The 15,000-nt window shown below is 44.1% G+C and overlaps 2 protein-coding genes across 2 annotated transcripts in view; one reads left to right on the forward strand and one right to left on the reverse strand.

Moving 5' to 3' along the window:
• xrra1 (X-ray radiation resistance associated 1) overlaps nt 1-4,704 on the forward strand; it is a 5,984-nt gene extending 1,280 nt beyond the window's left edge. The window contains exons 2-16 of the mRNA XM_027273897.1: nt 635-783; nt 858-929; nt 1,002-1,074; nt 1,365-1,462; nt 1,539-1,678; nt 2,552-2,656; nt 2,735-2,829; nt 2,907-2,953; nt 3,043-3,126; nt 3,202-3,295; nt 3,362-3,756; nt 3,899-4,022; nt 4,109-4,224; nt 4,307-4,406; nt 4,505-4,704. Of these exons, the coding sequence (XP_027129698.1) occupies nt 635-783; nt 858-929; nt 1,002-1,074; nt 1,365-1,462; nt 1,539-1,678; nt 2,552-2,656; nt 2,735-2,829; nt 2,907-2,953; nt 3,043-3,126; nt 3,202-3,295; nt 3,362-3,756; nt 3,899-4,022; nt 4,109-4,224; nt 4,307-4,406; nt 4,505-4,662 (1,850 nt within the window). The 3' untranslated portion in view covers nt 4,663-4,704. The remainder of the gene's footprint in view (nt 1-634; nt 784-857; nt 930-1,001; nt 1,075-1,364; nt 1,463-1,538; nt 1,679-2,551; nt 2,657-2,734; nt 2,830-2,906; nt 2,954-3,042; nt 3,127-3,201; nt 3,296-3,361; nt 3,757-3,898; nt 4,023-4,108; nt 4,225-4,306; nt 4,407-4,504) is intronic.
• A 6,343-nt stretch (nt 4,705-11,047) lies between these two features.
• The window catches only part of chrdl2 (chordin-like 2), a 4,605-nt gene continuing 652 nt past the window's right edge, over nt 11,048-15,000 (reverse strand). The window contains exons 2-11 of the mRNA XM_027273265.1: nt 14,821-14,933; nt 14,639-14,732; nt 14,413-14,558; nt 13,546-13,639; nt 13,394-13,455; nt 12,725-12,893; nt 12,426-12,614; nt 11,970-12,140; nt 11,806-11,898; nt 11,048-11,725 (exon numbers count right to left, since the gene is read on the reverse strand). Coding sequence (XP_027129066.1) covers nt 11,592-11,725; nt 11,806-11,898; nt 11,970-12,140; nt 12,426-12,614; nt 12,725-12,893; nt 13,394-13,455; nt 13,546-13,639; nt 14,413-14,558; nt 14,639-14,732; nt 14,821-14,933 — 1,265 coding nt within the window. The 3' untranslated portion in view covers nt 11,048-11,591. The remainder of the gene's footprint in view (nt 11,726-11,805; nt 11,899-11,969; nt 12,141-12,425; nt 12,615-12,724; nt 12,894-13,393; nt 13,456-13,545; nt 13,640-14,412; nt 14,559-14,638; nt 14,733-14,820; nt 14,934-15,000) is intronic.

The following is a 15,000-nucleotide window of genomic DNA, read 5'->3' on the forward strand; positions in this document are numbered from 1 at the left end:
GTTATCGTGTTCACATGTTATCGTGTTCGTGTGTTATCGTGTTAACGTATTCACGTGTTATCGTGTTCACGTGTTCACATGTTATCGTGTTCGTGTGTTATCGTGTTAACGTGTTCACATGTTATCGTATTCACATGTTATCGTGTTAATGTGTTCACATGTTATCGTGTTAACGTGTTCACATGTTATCGTGTTAACGTGTTCACATGTTATCGTATTCACATGTTATCGTGTTAACGTGTTCACATGTTATCGTGTTCACGTGTTCACATGTTATCGTGTTCGTGTGTTATCGTGTTAACGTGTTCACATGTTATCGTGTTCACATGTTCACATGTTATCGTATTCACGTGTTATCGTGTTCACGTATTCACATGTTATCGTGTTCACGTGTTATCGTGTTCGTGTGTTATCATGTTAACGTGTTCACATGTTATCGTATTCACATGTTATCATGTTAACGTGTTCACATGTTAACGTATTCACATGTTATCGTGTTAACGTGTTCACATGTTATCGTATTCACGTGTTATCGTGTTAACATGTTATCGTATTCACGTGTTATCGTGTTCGTGTGTTATCATGTTAACGTGTTCACATGTTATCGTGTTCACGGGTTGTGTATCTCCGTCAGGTTCTGGTCACTGGCTCGTGTCGTTCAGGAGAGCAGAGCAGCAGAAACACCTGAAAGTTCTTCAGAGGGTCAACGCGGCGTGTAGAAGAAGAGAAGATGAAGATGATGATGGTCATCGTCATGGTAACACGTTAGACGCGGCGCTGCTGGTAAAACTCTTCTTCACGTGATTGTTGAAAGTGTTTCTCATGCGGCCGGTCTGAACGTTGTCTTTTGTTTCCAGCTCCGGTATCACTGCGTGGACGACCCGGCTGAGCTCTGCTCGGTGGACGTCAGAGAACTCCAACTGGACTCTGTAAGAACGTTTATCTAACGTTATTCTGTGGTTAGAAAGACATTAGTTAAACGTTTCTTTATTGTTTAACAGGTCAAAGCTGAAGAAGTGAAGCTGTTTGTGAACGTAGCTTACGTCGATGCTTCGATCAACTCGCTCGCTTTAGGTCAATATTCAATAAAATAACATCATAGAGTCTTCTTCTTTAGAGTCTTTCAGCAGTTTTCTGTTTTTCTTCTTCTTTAGAGTTTTTCAGCAGTTTTCTGTTTTTCTTCTTCAGTCTTTCAGCAGTTTTCTGTTTTTCTTCTTCTTTAGAGTCTTTCAGCAGTTTTCTGTTTTCTTCTTCTTTAGAGTCTTTCAGCATTTTTCTGTTTTTCTTCTTCTTTAGAGTCTTTCAGCAGTTTTCTGTTTTTCTTCTTTAGAGTCTTTCAGCAGTTTTCTGTTTTTCTTCTTTAGAGTCTTTCAGCAGTTTTCAGTCTCTGAGGGAACTCAATCTGTCGTTAAACGGGCTGAAAAACATCAAACTTCAGGCAGTCGACCTTCCTCATCTGCAGGTAATATCATTGTCACGCCACATCGTCAATATTTTAATATTTAATGTTTGATGATCTGATTTATTTTGATCTTCAGGTTTTGAATCTGTCTTTTAACTGTCTGTCTGCTGAGGACGTCATCTCCGTCGGTCGACTTCCTCGTCTGAAGATTCTTCATCTGACAGGAAATCATCTTCCTCATCTTCCTCATCTGACTTCATCAAACGACACTCAAAAGTTAGTGAAGCAGAACTATGAGTTTGTTTTTACCTGTAATGTTCTCTGAGAAAACTAAAACAGGTAAGTGACGAAATGATTCATTTATTTTCTCTGTCAGACTAATTAAATTAAAATTAAAACAAACTGTGATGAGTCACAGAGACGACTGAAGACTTTCATCACGTCTTTCCGTAAAATAATATAATGATGATGAACAGAACATATTTATGATCATGAGGACGACTGAATATTAATGTTTTAATGAGATCTGTTAATGAGCTGACTCATCATGTGTCAATCAAAGACAAAGGTCACAAAATAAAGATCCATCTCAAACAGTGCGTATAGTGACCATGAGGGGGTGCACAAACATCCCAGATTCACCTCCAGTCTGAAGAAGAAGTGAAGTTTAAACACCTGGTGCAGGTACGAGCCCAGACGAGCCGAGAGGACGAGAAAAGAAGAAGTGAAATATGAGAAGAATAATGAATAAAAACGACTTTTCAACCTGAATTCAACTGAAGACGAAACAAAACCAAACAGATTTAATGTTCAGACTTTATATTTTATTTACATATTCACTGATACAGGATGAACAAAAGAGTGACACACACCTGTTTGAAGCTTCACAGGTGACACATCAACATTTCACCGGCTACAATCAGAATATCATCCAAAGATTCATGATGACCTTTGACCCCTCAGGCAGATCCTATCAAAGACATTACTACAGATGAAGTTCAGATTCTACCAACAACATCCGACCCACCAACACTCGTCTGGACCAGAACATCTGAGATGGACTGACGCGTTTCAGATGAAGAAACTGTTTTTATTTAAACACAAACTAATGTTTACGGTTTTAAATAAAGTTTCTGTTCTTTGTTTCAGGTCAACTGAAGACGATGATAGACGCTTTAAATGTCTCGAAGTTTTGATGCTGGACGACAACAAACTGTCGTCTGAAGTCTTCAACAGTCTATCAAAGCTCCAGAGGTCGACACGTTCGTGTAAAGTTGAATTCAGACTCAGTTCACAGTCAGAGTTTATTTAATGTTTGATTTTGAATCACAGGCTGAAAGTTTTAAACCTGCAGAAGAACCACATCTCTGAAATCCCGTATGTGATGGACGGGTTCAAACCTGCGACATCTGTCCAGGATAAACTCGGTAAATTCAATAAAAACTCGTCAGTTTCTTCAACGTCCTCTGAAAAATGTTGATTCATCATTTTTATCATTGTCCAGCCTCTAAAGAGCCGAACCCTGAAGAACCCGTCAGGAGGATCTCAGAGGTGATTCAGTCTGTTTCAGTTTGACACTTGACATTTTATCACGTTTGTTTACTTCACGTTTTAAATCTGAAGTCTTCATTATATTAAAGATCTTTGAAAACTGGGACGGGTTCAGGACAGGGTCCAATCTGCCGCTACCAGAACTTCAGTTCCTCGATTTATCTGACAACCAGGTTTGTAAATCATGTTCACATAAAACGTGAGACGTCTGAGAGCGAGCTAACGTCAGCTAACGTCTGTTTTGTCAGATCGCAGAAGAAGAAGCTGTGCTGGCAGCTGCTCTCTTCCTGAAGCTTCGACAGATCGATATTCACTCAAACCCCCTGACCACACGGAGGAGCGGTAAGTTTTCTCCTACAGGAAGTCGTTTTTAAAGATTTTAATGTTGACTCACGTCTTTGAACGCAGGAGATCCTCCGTTACTGACCCACTACCTCCACGAGAGGCTGGGCGTCACAATAAAACGTAAGAAGACACAGGAAGTGATGAAGATCCCGCTGAAGGCGTCCTCTGATCCAGAATGGACGGTGGGAAGTGTTCTGGATCGACCGTCAAGATCGGACTCCATGAACCCAAAACAGCTTCAACGTCTCGTGTCGCAGGGCGAAAAAAGAAACCCAAAAGTGTCAAAGAAGACGGTTCTGATGAACACACATCGTCCTGCTCGGACTGAGAAATGTCAGCTGACCGTCAGGGCAAGATCAGAACCTGAAGGACTAGAACCTGAAGACGGACCAGAACCTGAAGGGAAGAACGAAGACAACACCTTGGAGGAACATTCAGAACAGTTCTTTGTTACTCAGGTGGGATCATGTTTGTTTTGATGAAGTCAATTATTGTTGAGGAAGTAATCAGATTACTCATTTAATTAAAAGTACCAGTGAAAATACTTTTGAGTTTTTTATGTTTCTGTGAATCTGAATCGTTTCTGTATGTCGATCAAAGTTTGATCTTCGAGCTGAAGTTGAACAAACTTCAGAGAACAACGACGATAAATTAACTCGTGATGAAACGTTGACAGACGTGAACGCGGCCCATGAGGAGGTCCGTGAGGAGGTCCCGCCCGTCGGTGAGAACCTTTAAACACGTCACACCTTAAAACGTTTTGTTAGATTTTTATTTATATTTCAATTTTTATTTTTTTTCCGATGACAGGAATTCAAACGGCCGTCCGGATGCTCGAACACACTCTGAAGAATCTGAACTTTTACAGAGACTCCAGACCAAAACTGGACTGCATCCAGACTCTGTACACGGAACGACAGAAGAAGGTTTATTTAAATATATATTCAGACTGTCAGATTATAAAACTACACAAACTGGTTCATAATCTGACCTTTGACCTCTCTGCAGATTAAAGAACTTCCTCCTCTGAAGATAAAACATCGATCTGAACGAGTCGACGAGCTGATAAAGGAGATGAAGGAGAGCTCCACCATCAGAGTCCCTCTAAGTATGAACGTCTGACCTTCATCAGCTGATCAGATGACCTCCATCAGCTGATCAGATGACCTCCATCAGCTGTCTTTAATGAACTCTGTGTTTTGACAGGCGGAGCGATGAACGGCACCGGAGTGAACAAACAGGAAGCTCTGTCACTGCTGAAGGACATGAAGAGGAAGTACAAGATGGTCCATCAGAAAATGATGGGACAACAGAACCAACCAGAACAGAGCTGCAGATCTTCTGAATGTTTCTTCTTGCCTTGAATAAAATCAAAAAATGAAATCAGTAAATCTTCAGTCAATTGATTCCTCAAAGACAAAACGAGATGGTCTGAGCCGTCTGATGGTCTAAAGGTCTGGAGGTCTAAAGGTCTGGAGGTTTGATGGTCTAAAGGTCTGGAGGTCTGATGGTCTGATTGTCCTGGTTGATGCTGAAATGCTTGGTAAGGTTATGTCCCAGCCAAAAACTTCAACATGTATTTTAGATGATTCCTACGTCATTTAAAAAAAGGTTTATGGTGTTTTAGAAGAACAGTTGCTCACAGACACTAAAGACTGCCATAGTTAAACCTCTTCAAAGAAGATCTAGATTCTTCAGTTATTAGTAATTACAGACTAGTATCAAACTTTTTTTTAGAGAAGCTAGTTTTTAAATCAATTAAATCGTTTTATTAACTCCAAACACATTAATGAAAAGTTTCAGTCTGGTTTCAGGGCCAATCACAGCACTGAGACAGCACTAGTAAAGGTTTCCTGTATCTTGGTGTTACTTGATTTCACTGCAGCCTTTGATACAATAGATCATTCAGTTCTTTTAGGTAGACTGGGACTGTTTTAACTGGTTCAGATCTCAATGACAGAGATGTTTTTCTAAGTATAGGTGACTGTTCATCAAATAGTTATAAAATGAATTGTGATGTTGCCCAAGGCTCAATTTTAGGACCTACTCTTTTTAACCTTTACATGCTGCCACTTGGGGACGTCATCAGGAGACACGGCATTAATTTCCATAGCTATGCTGATGACACAGCTTTACACTGCCACGTGTCCTGATGACTCAGGGCCAATAGATGCCCGTTTTAACTGTATTTTAGACATAAAACTATGGATGGCAGAGAATTTTTTACAGCTCAACCATGACAAAACCGAAGTTTTAATTATCGGTACTGAAGCACAGAGAGAGAAACGAACTATGAAACTCCAAGCACTGAATTTTAAGCCTTGTCAACAAGTTAAAAACCTGGAAGTTATCACTGATTGTGATCTTAGCTTTGAGCCCCACATTAAAAATATTACTAAAACTGCCTTTTATCATCTTAAGAACATTGACAATGTACAGCCGTTTCTCTCTCAAACCTATACAGAGACATTAATGCAGCTTTTATTACTTGTACAACTGACTACTGAAACGCTCGACTTTCTGGTCTACCTAACAAAATTAGATCAATTACAGTTACTACAAAATTCTGCTGCTCGTCTGTTGAGCACACACTACATCTATTTTAAAGTCTCTGCATTGCCTGCCTGTGCACTTCAGAACCGACTCTAGGATTCTTTTACTGGTTTATAAATCTCTTAATGATCTTAGTCCAGCCTATTTATCGGATTTACTTTTACCCTATGAACCCTGGAGGACCCTTGGGTCTTCTGGGAGTAGACCATCAGACTTTTCTTGTTACATTACCGTCAGTCTTTCTGATTCTTCAAATACATCAAAAGTTTTAGTGTCACAATATTAATGATGATATTTAATGTTTGTCTGTAAACACAAACTTTTATTTTGAAGTGACCCATCACAGTGGGACTTAGAATCATCCTGATACGTTGTCATGCTCGTCCACATGGAGCAGAACATCTGTGGTTCTGTTCGGGTTCTGATCAGCTGTTCTGGACCTCAGCGAGTCCAACATGCCTGAGTGTTATAAATCAGCTGGTTGGCAACAGACACAAAAAAACTGTTTGTTCACAGTCTGTCCAAAAACTGTTCAGGGCCAGCCTGGTCAAGATTCTGGTCCAGCCTAGTCCAGATCCTGGTTCAAATCCAGTCCAGTCTGGTTCAGATCCTGTTGTGTCACAGGTTCGATTCCTGTTCTATGTTTGGTTGTTTTTATTTCTCTTTGTCCATCACATGATTCCAATTATTCTGGAGCAGTTTACACATGTGGAGTCAGTCTGAGTCCAGCTGGAACCAATCAGAGCTCGTCTGCACAAACCTCATCTGACTGCACGTCAGGACGCGATCACATGACCACACGACCACATGACCACATACACACAACACGCTGTACGTCAGATATAACATACAAACATGATCACATACACTGTTTGACTGAACATCATCTGTCTGAAGATCAGTTTGAGAATCAGTCTGAGGACCAGTCTGAGGATCAGTCTGAGGACCAGTCTAAAGATCAGTCTGAGGATCAGTCTGAGGACCAGTCTAAAGATCAGTCTGAGGACCAGTCTAAAGATCAGTCTGAGGATCAGTCTGAGGATCGGTCTGAGGACCAGTCTAAAGATCAGTCTTAGGATCGGTCTGAGGATCGGTCTGAGGACCAGTCTAAAGATCAGTCTTAGGATCAGTCTTAGGATCAGTCTGAGGACCAGTCTAAAGATCAGTCTTAGGATCAGTCTGAGGACCCTTCTAAAGATCAGTCTTAGGATCAGCCTGAGGATCAGTCTGACGATCAGTCTGAGGATCAGTCAGAGGACCAGTCTGAGGATCAGTCTTAGGATCAGTCTTAGGATCAGTCTGAGGACCAGTCTAAAGATCAGTCTGAGGACCAGTCTAAAGATCAGTCTTAGGATCAGTCTTAGGATCAGTCTGAGGACCAGTCTAAAGATCAGTCTAAAGATCAGTCTGACAATCAGTCTGAGGATCAGTCAGAGGACCAGTCTGAGGATCAGTCTTAGGATCAGTCTGGGGACCAGTCTAAGGATCAGTCTGAGGATCAGTCTTAGGATCAGTCTGACGATCAGTCTTAGGATCAGTCTTAGGATCTTCTCGGCCTCGTTCCATTCACAGTCGTTTATCTGACGATACCGGGGAGTCGGAGCCAAACATCAGAACTCTGTTGGTTCTGGTCTGAGATCCAATCGGACTCTCTGATCGGCTCTGTCCGACTCGGAGGAGAATTTGCTGTTGCTTCAGCGAAATGATGGAGTCTGTTCTGCAGCCAGAGAGTTCTGGCATGAATTTACTGAACCGGACCAGAACTCTGCTTCAGAACAGTTCTGAAGTGAAAATGATTAGTGCTTCAAACATGGACCGGTTGCATAAGTGTGTGTGTGTGTGTGTGTGTGTGTGTGTGTGTGTTCATGCTGGAATGGACGGACGATTGTGCAACAGGCGTTTTTGGGCAAAGATCAGTCAGTTCTACTCACTGACCTCATCACAGACGAACGTTCAAAGAACGTTCAACAAACCATCTTTAGCACACGCGTGTTCACGAGGTCAGAGGTCATTTCACCTCTCGTTATCTATCAGTAAATAATCTTTCATGTTCTGTGTCCACGTGGCTCCTACACTTCCCATGATGCAGTTTCATCAGAACCTGTCAGGTGACACCGTTTGTATCCGTGGTGACATCACTATGATGTCACACAGCTCGCCACAGAGCGGCGTTAACGATGTGACGTCACATGCAGACGTATAAACGATCGACACGTGTCTAACGAGCTTGTTCACGTCGGACTGACTCACTTTTGGTTCTGACCCGGTTTATTAAGTGAAAACACATTTTCCAGTGGGTGATATAAGAACCTGGCAGCTGAGTCCAAACACAGGAATAACAGAGAGATGCATGATGGTCCGTCAGGCCTTTGTTTATATATGGAGAGAGATGAGGTTTCTGTTCACATCTGGAGCGGGTCGGCCCGTCTGAGTGCGCTTTGTTTGACTCTCACGTCGAGGCCCGGCAGAATAACCCAGCTGAGGCTCAGACACCAGATTTGGTTCTGGACGAGCAGGTCTGAATACCTCATCAACACTCCTCATTACTCCAGAGCCAAATGGGTTCAGCACCGACCGGACCTCTTCATTATTTGTGCTGACGGACAATTGAACTGTAACACACTGCATCATGTAAGCCCGGCCCGGTCCGGCTTGGCCCGACCCGGCCGCAGTCCTCTGGTCAGCAGGTCATCATTAATTATCAAACCATTAACATGTCGTTGTTCTTCGTTATTCCGTGAACTCTTTAATCGTTTACGAACACGTGACCTTTAAACCGAGCCGCTCGGGACGAGACCAAAGTGTTCATGAACCTGGTCCAGGCCCGGCTGGCCGCATTCCAAACATCAGCCACGATGATCAGGGCCAACTTAATTAACGAGAGTGTAAAAAACAGACTGTGATAGATTTCGGAAGTATTTGGATGAAGTCTGAGCGGCGGGGTTCTGCTGAGCGCCTTAATCAGCTATGAAAGCAAACACATCCATCAGAGCTCGTTAGGCAACACGGTGTGAATCAAAAGGCCGCCTGATTGGTTGAATGCTTCACTTCCTCACAAACACATGAGGAAGTGTTTTATTTAATCAGGATGGAGCCGCACACAGAACATCCTGCGTGAAGGACCAGCAAAGGGCCCGTTAACTTTGCGGTAACGTCTCAGAGTCCTGACCCAGTTCCTCTGGATGTGGCTGAGACGGGCAGGCGATGATTTATTCCTCCTGACTGCCTCCAGCTGTTCCCGGCACCGGAGCCAAGACCGAGCATGCAGAGCTGAACGGGCCGAGACGAACCCACAAACATCCACAAACCGAGCCCTGACGGTGTTTCCACCAGAACCAAGCCACAGACACGCCATGCAGACATTCACCGGCTAACGACCCGCATGGGAACACAGCGACGTGAAAATGTTAATTACTAATTTAAGCTGGCAGCTTAAAGTAGAACAGCCCTTTGTCACCCTCAGCCTGTTTGGACCGGGCAGTGTCGGGTCCAACAGTTAACACAGAGACATGGCGGCCCGGTTCAGAGTAATGAAGGCGTTCAGCAGAAGTTTGAAAATATTGTTTGATGCCTCGAGCGAGAGGCGGACCGCGCCGTCTGGCTCAAAGTGTGAAAGAAACACAATGAGTCACTGTGAGGGAGCTGAGGGGAAGCCATGTTAGCGCTGAGTCATGGGAACCATGGCGATAATCTGACACCCGGATCAAACACGGCGCCGCGCTAACTCAGCACGCTTACACGGGTCCCATGACCTCGTCTGCACACGTGTTCTTACTGTGTTTGGATTGTTGGTTTATAATTCTAAAGAATCAGAGTCTGGAAATACAGACGACGAAACCACATCGACGAGAAGAGGTAGCTTTGAGTTAGCTTTGAGTTAGCTTCCAATTAGCTTCGAGTTAACTTCCAGTTAGCCTTGAGTTAGCTTCCAGTTAGCTTTGAGTTAGCTTCCAATTAGCTTCGAGTTAACTTCCAGTTAGCTTTATGTTAGCTTCCAATTAGCTTCGAGTTAGCTTTGAGTTAGCTTCCAGTTAGCTTTGAGTGGACGTGTAGCGTGTATGAATACATATGTGAAGCTTCCAGTTAGCTTTGAGTTAACTTTGAGTTAGCTTTGAGTTAGCTTCAAGTTAGCTTCCAGTTAGCTTTGAGTTAGCTTCCAATTAGCTTCGAGTTAACTTCCAGTTAGCTTCGAGTTAGCTTTCAGTTAGCTTCCAGTTATCTTCCAATTAGCTTCGAGTTAACTTCCAGTTAGCTTCGAGTTAACTTTCAGTTAGCTTCCAGTTAGCTTTGAGTTAGCTTCCAATTAGCTTCGAGTTAGCTTTGAGTTAGCTTCCAGTTAGCTTTGAGTTAACTTTGAGTTAGCTTTGAGTTAGCTTCCAATTAACTTCGAGTTAGCTTTCAGTTAGCTTCAAGTTAGCTTTGAGTTAGCTTTGAGTTAGCTTTGAGTTAACTTCGAGTTAGCTTCCAGTTAGCTTCGAGTTAGCTTTCAATTAGCTTCGAGTTAGCTTTGAGTTAGCTTCCAGTTAGCTTTGAGTTAACTTTGAGTTAGCTTCCAGTTAGCTTTGAGTTAGCTTCCAATTAACTTTGAGTTAGCTTTCAGTTAGCTTCCAGTTAGCTTTGAGTTAGCTTCCAGTTAGCATCATGTTTAGATACTCAGAACCTCAGCAGTGTGTGATACTGTGTGTGTGTGATACTGTGTGTGTGTGTGTGATACTGTGTGTGTGTGTGTGATACTGTGTGTGTGTGATACTGTGTGTGTGTGTGTGATACTGTGTGTGTGTAATACTGTGTGTGTGATACTGTGTGTGTGTGTGTGATACTGTGTGTGTGATACTGTGTGTAATACTGTGTGTGTGTGTGTGTGTAAAACTGTGTGTGTGTGTGTGTGTGTGATACCGTGTGTGTGTGTGTGTGATACCGTGTGTGTGTGTGTGTGTGTGTGTGTGTGTGTACGGGGTGAAGTGAGTTTGAACTTCTGCTTTTCATTTTCATGCCTCTCTGATAACATTTCATCTCCAGAGGAAAACAGTTTATCCGGCCTTCAGGAGTTTTCTTTAATGGAAGCCTTCAGGCGCTTCGCCGGGCCGGGCCGGGCCGGGCCGGTTCTGCTGCAGCACAATCACATCTCACACACATGTTGACATGTTGAGACGGACTTATCATCACGTGTGCAGCGTGTAAACATGAGAGCAGACAGACAGGTTCAAACAGCCTTTATGGATAAACTGCAGCTACATGACAGTGATCATGTGACACGCTGATCCCGACACGTGTCACACGTATGTCCACAGGAACACGCTTGGAACACGCTGACAGACGCTCTGTTTGTATTTACAATAAATATGTCTCCTCCTCGCCGTGAGCGCCGCGTGGCCCCGTGCCCGGCCGTGATGATTTTCATATGTCTGAACAAAGAATCCAAAAATGTCCTCAGTCATCCAATATTAACATCAGAGTCAACAAAAGTCTAAACTCCAGAACCAGAACCAGAACCGGAGCTCTGGACTCGACCCTGGATCCACTGCAGGAGGGGCTTCATGGCATGACGTGTGACCGAGAATTTACAACAAACGTGAAGATTAATCAATAAACATGATACATGATGTTACAGGTGAAGCGTGAATGAATACATATGTTAACGCGTGGACGTGTAGCGTGTATGAATACGTATGTTAACGTGTGGACGTGTAGCGTGTATGAATACATATGTTAACGCGTGGACGTGTAGCGTGTTGGAGGATCAGGGCGAACACGGGTCGTCCGTCTGTCGGGGCTTTAAGAAGGTCACCATCTCCCGGATGCCGTCCTCACAGAGCGTCGTCTGAGGAGCTTTACTCAGGTTCTCTCCTTCATCTTTAAACTTCTTCCACGTCTCTGAAACAAACAAATCAACATCATTAATATTCATTTAATTAATATTAAAATGACTCACGTGAAGACATCGTGACTCAAACCTTCGTCCAGCGTGGTCAGTAACGTGAAGTTCTCTGGATGATCCACGATGTCTTTCCTCTGAACGTCACCGATCTCCATCAGCTGTAAGACTCCTGTTTGAACACAGAGACCAGATCAGACCAGATCAGTGTGCAAACAGGTAACTTCCAGCAGTGTTTCGTACCTTCACTGGCCTTCCACACTTGGACTTCAACCTCGGCCGTGCTCTGTCTCTCCACAGCAATGATCCTGACGGTGTTGGGCGGGTCCACTTTCAATGACGACTCCACCTTATAAACCAACAGGCTGTTCTGATGGAGAATACACTGAGTCTGATTCCCCTGAGATTTACTCTCTGCAGACAAGACACAGAACATACATCATGTCAGGATGAACATACATGTCAGGATGAACATACATCATGTCAGGATGGACATACATCATGTCAGGATGATCATACATGTCAGGATGATCATACATCATGTCAGGATGAACATACATGTCAGGATGAACATACATCATGTCAGGATGGACATACATCACGTCAGGATGATCATACATGTCAGGATGAACATACATCATGTCAGGATGATCATACATGTCAGGATGATCGATGACATGACGATGCGTGTTTCTGTACCTGGACACGTCTTGCAGCACTTCCCAGCTGGCTTCAGCGGATGTTGACACGGGTACTCGCTGGGACACGTGATGCGTTTACAGTCCTGCAGGCCGTCGGTACAAGTGCACAGGATGCATTCCAGGACCTTCCCCAGCACCGGGTGCCACATGTCTCCATGTGAGTACGTCTTCCCGTTGTATAAACACGCTAAAGGAATGGAAAGCATGTGAGCGGCGTGTTCCATATGGAAACCATCGTAAAGCTGCGTCCATAAAATCAGATACCTATACGTGATGTGTGTTTGGACAGAGTCTCACCTCGCTGGTGTTTCCTCTGCAGCAGGATCTTCACGGTGGTCTCTGAAGCTCCTTTGAGGTTTAGTTTACTGAGGCTCAGACCTCTGGGAGAAGTTCTGACCCGGGGCGTTGTGGCACGGTCAGACCGCACCCGGCTCTGCTCGCCTGAACACTGGTCCACTGAATGCCTCTTTGTAAACACACACACAGTAAAACACTCGGAGGTTCTGGCTCAGCTCGGTTCCCCTGAGTCCACGAGCATCATCATTAATCACGGCCCACATTGTTTCAAACAGAACCAGAGTTCAGCTCGGTCATCTGGCCCAGAGGTCATGTGGTCTTTAAAGATCACAGCAACAACATGGAGGTCTCACCAAGAACCTGATTAACCCTTCAGAGCCCAGAGTCAGACCGACCGCCGCCAGTAACCAATACACAACCAATAACTAACATTCAGACAACCTTCTCATACTGAACAGTGTTTCTGTAGCGTTGACAGAACGTTCCAAAACAAACATATCATCAGTCTGAAGTGAACTAAAGCTCCCTGCGCTGTCCCTTTAAGAAACATGACACCTGAACAATTCATTACGTGTCCGTGACAACACGAGGTAAAGGACGTCACATGACCACAGACTGACTGTCATCAATGTAATCCAGACAGATCAACACGTGAACACGTGAACGTACCACGCCTCTGTTCAGCTGAAGGTTTCCATCCTCGCTCGATGAAGATCCGCTCGAGACATTATCTGAACACAAAGGTTTGATTATTAATTAAAGATTATTTAAATAGGTTGAGGATGAATCTCTGTGCTCATTGGTTAATCTGGTCGTCTCACCTTTACAGACCAGACAACAGGTGTCAGGGACAGGCACAGGTGAGGAGCAGCTGATTGGCTGACAGGTTTTCAGAGCGCAGAAGATGTTTCCATTCTGAGAGACAGACAGGCAGACAGAGAGACAGGCAGACAGTTTAATATGAAACACGTCATACAGACCAGAGGAGACGAGGACATGAGGACATGAGGAGACATCCCGTCCTCCAAACACTTCTGAACTCTTCATCCACATGAAGATACCAGATGACCTGTTCTGGTACCTGATGACCTGTTCTGGTACCTGATGACCTGTTCTGGTACCAGGTGACCTGTTCTGGTACCTGATGACCTGTTCTGGTACCTGATGACCTGTTCTGGTACCTGAGCAGGTTACTCTGAACAGCTTGACGTCCTCTTCACTCTCTTCTCCTCTGCCATCATGTCCATCCACAGAGTCTGCTGAGCCCGGTTTCATGACCCGCTCGCCTAGCTCTGGTTCTGTAAAGTGTTACGTACTTCTCCCGACCCGGAGCCCAAAGTTACATAGAACAGACGTACGAAAGACAGAGACACCGTTCACCTGATCACAGGTCAGATCAACAGGAGGTGAACTGTGATTTAAAGACGTCAGATAAACTTTATTCTGTTAGTATTTATATAAACATATACACATATGAACATATATGTTTATATGTTCATATGTTTATATGTTCTTATGTTTATATGTTCTTATGTTCTTATGTTCTTATGTTTATATGATCATATGTTTATATGTTCATATGTTTATATGTTCTTATGTTCTTGTGTTTATATGTTCTTGTGTTTATATGTTCTTATGTTTATATGTTCTTATGTTCTCGTGGTTCTGTGTGAGCGATGTGGACTCACTGAGCACGTGCACATCACACACTGGTTGCTCTGCTTGGACGGGAACAGCTCGTGTTTGTTGAACGTCTCTCCGGGCTGATACACGCTGCCGTTATATCTGCAGGACTTCACCGATGCCCGGAGACCAGCAGGGATCCTGGGCTCATCTGAGGGGAGGACAGCACACGGGACAGGAGTCAGAACCAGAACCAGGTCCAAACAGCTGACAGTGTCTGCAGGCTCTCACCTGTACACCTGGGACAGCACTGTTTGGGCTCAGCAACCGGGTTTTCACAGGGCAGAGTGGGACACCTGATGGTGTTACACTTTACATGACCCGTCTGAAAGACACAGCACACACCAGGTTACACAGAAGCAGGCCCGGTTCTGGTTGCTGTAGATGTTCTGAAGGTGTTAAAGGCATAGAACCTCTGTGCAGATGCAGCGCATGCAGAACATGAGTCCAAACGGCTCCAGGTACGGGTGCCAGCTGTCGCCTGGACTGTACGTCTGATCCTTGAAGGTACAGACCAGACCGGACCCTGGAACCACAGACAGGCGGGTCAGACACAGAACCGAACAAAACCAAAGAGACAGAACAGAACCAAA

Source organism: Larimichthys crocea, chromosome XXII, assembly GCF_000972845.2.
Source record: "Larimichthys crocea isolate SSNF chromosome XXII, L_crocea_2.0, whole genome shotgun sequence".
In the NCBI taxonomy this organism is placed as follows: Eukaryota; Metazoa; Chordata; class Actinopteri; family Sciaenidae; genus Larimichthys; species Larimichthys crocea.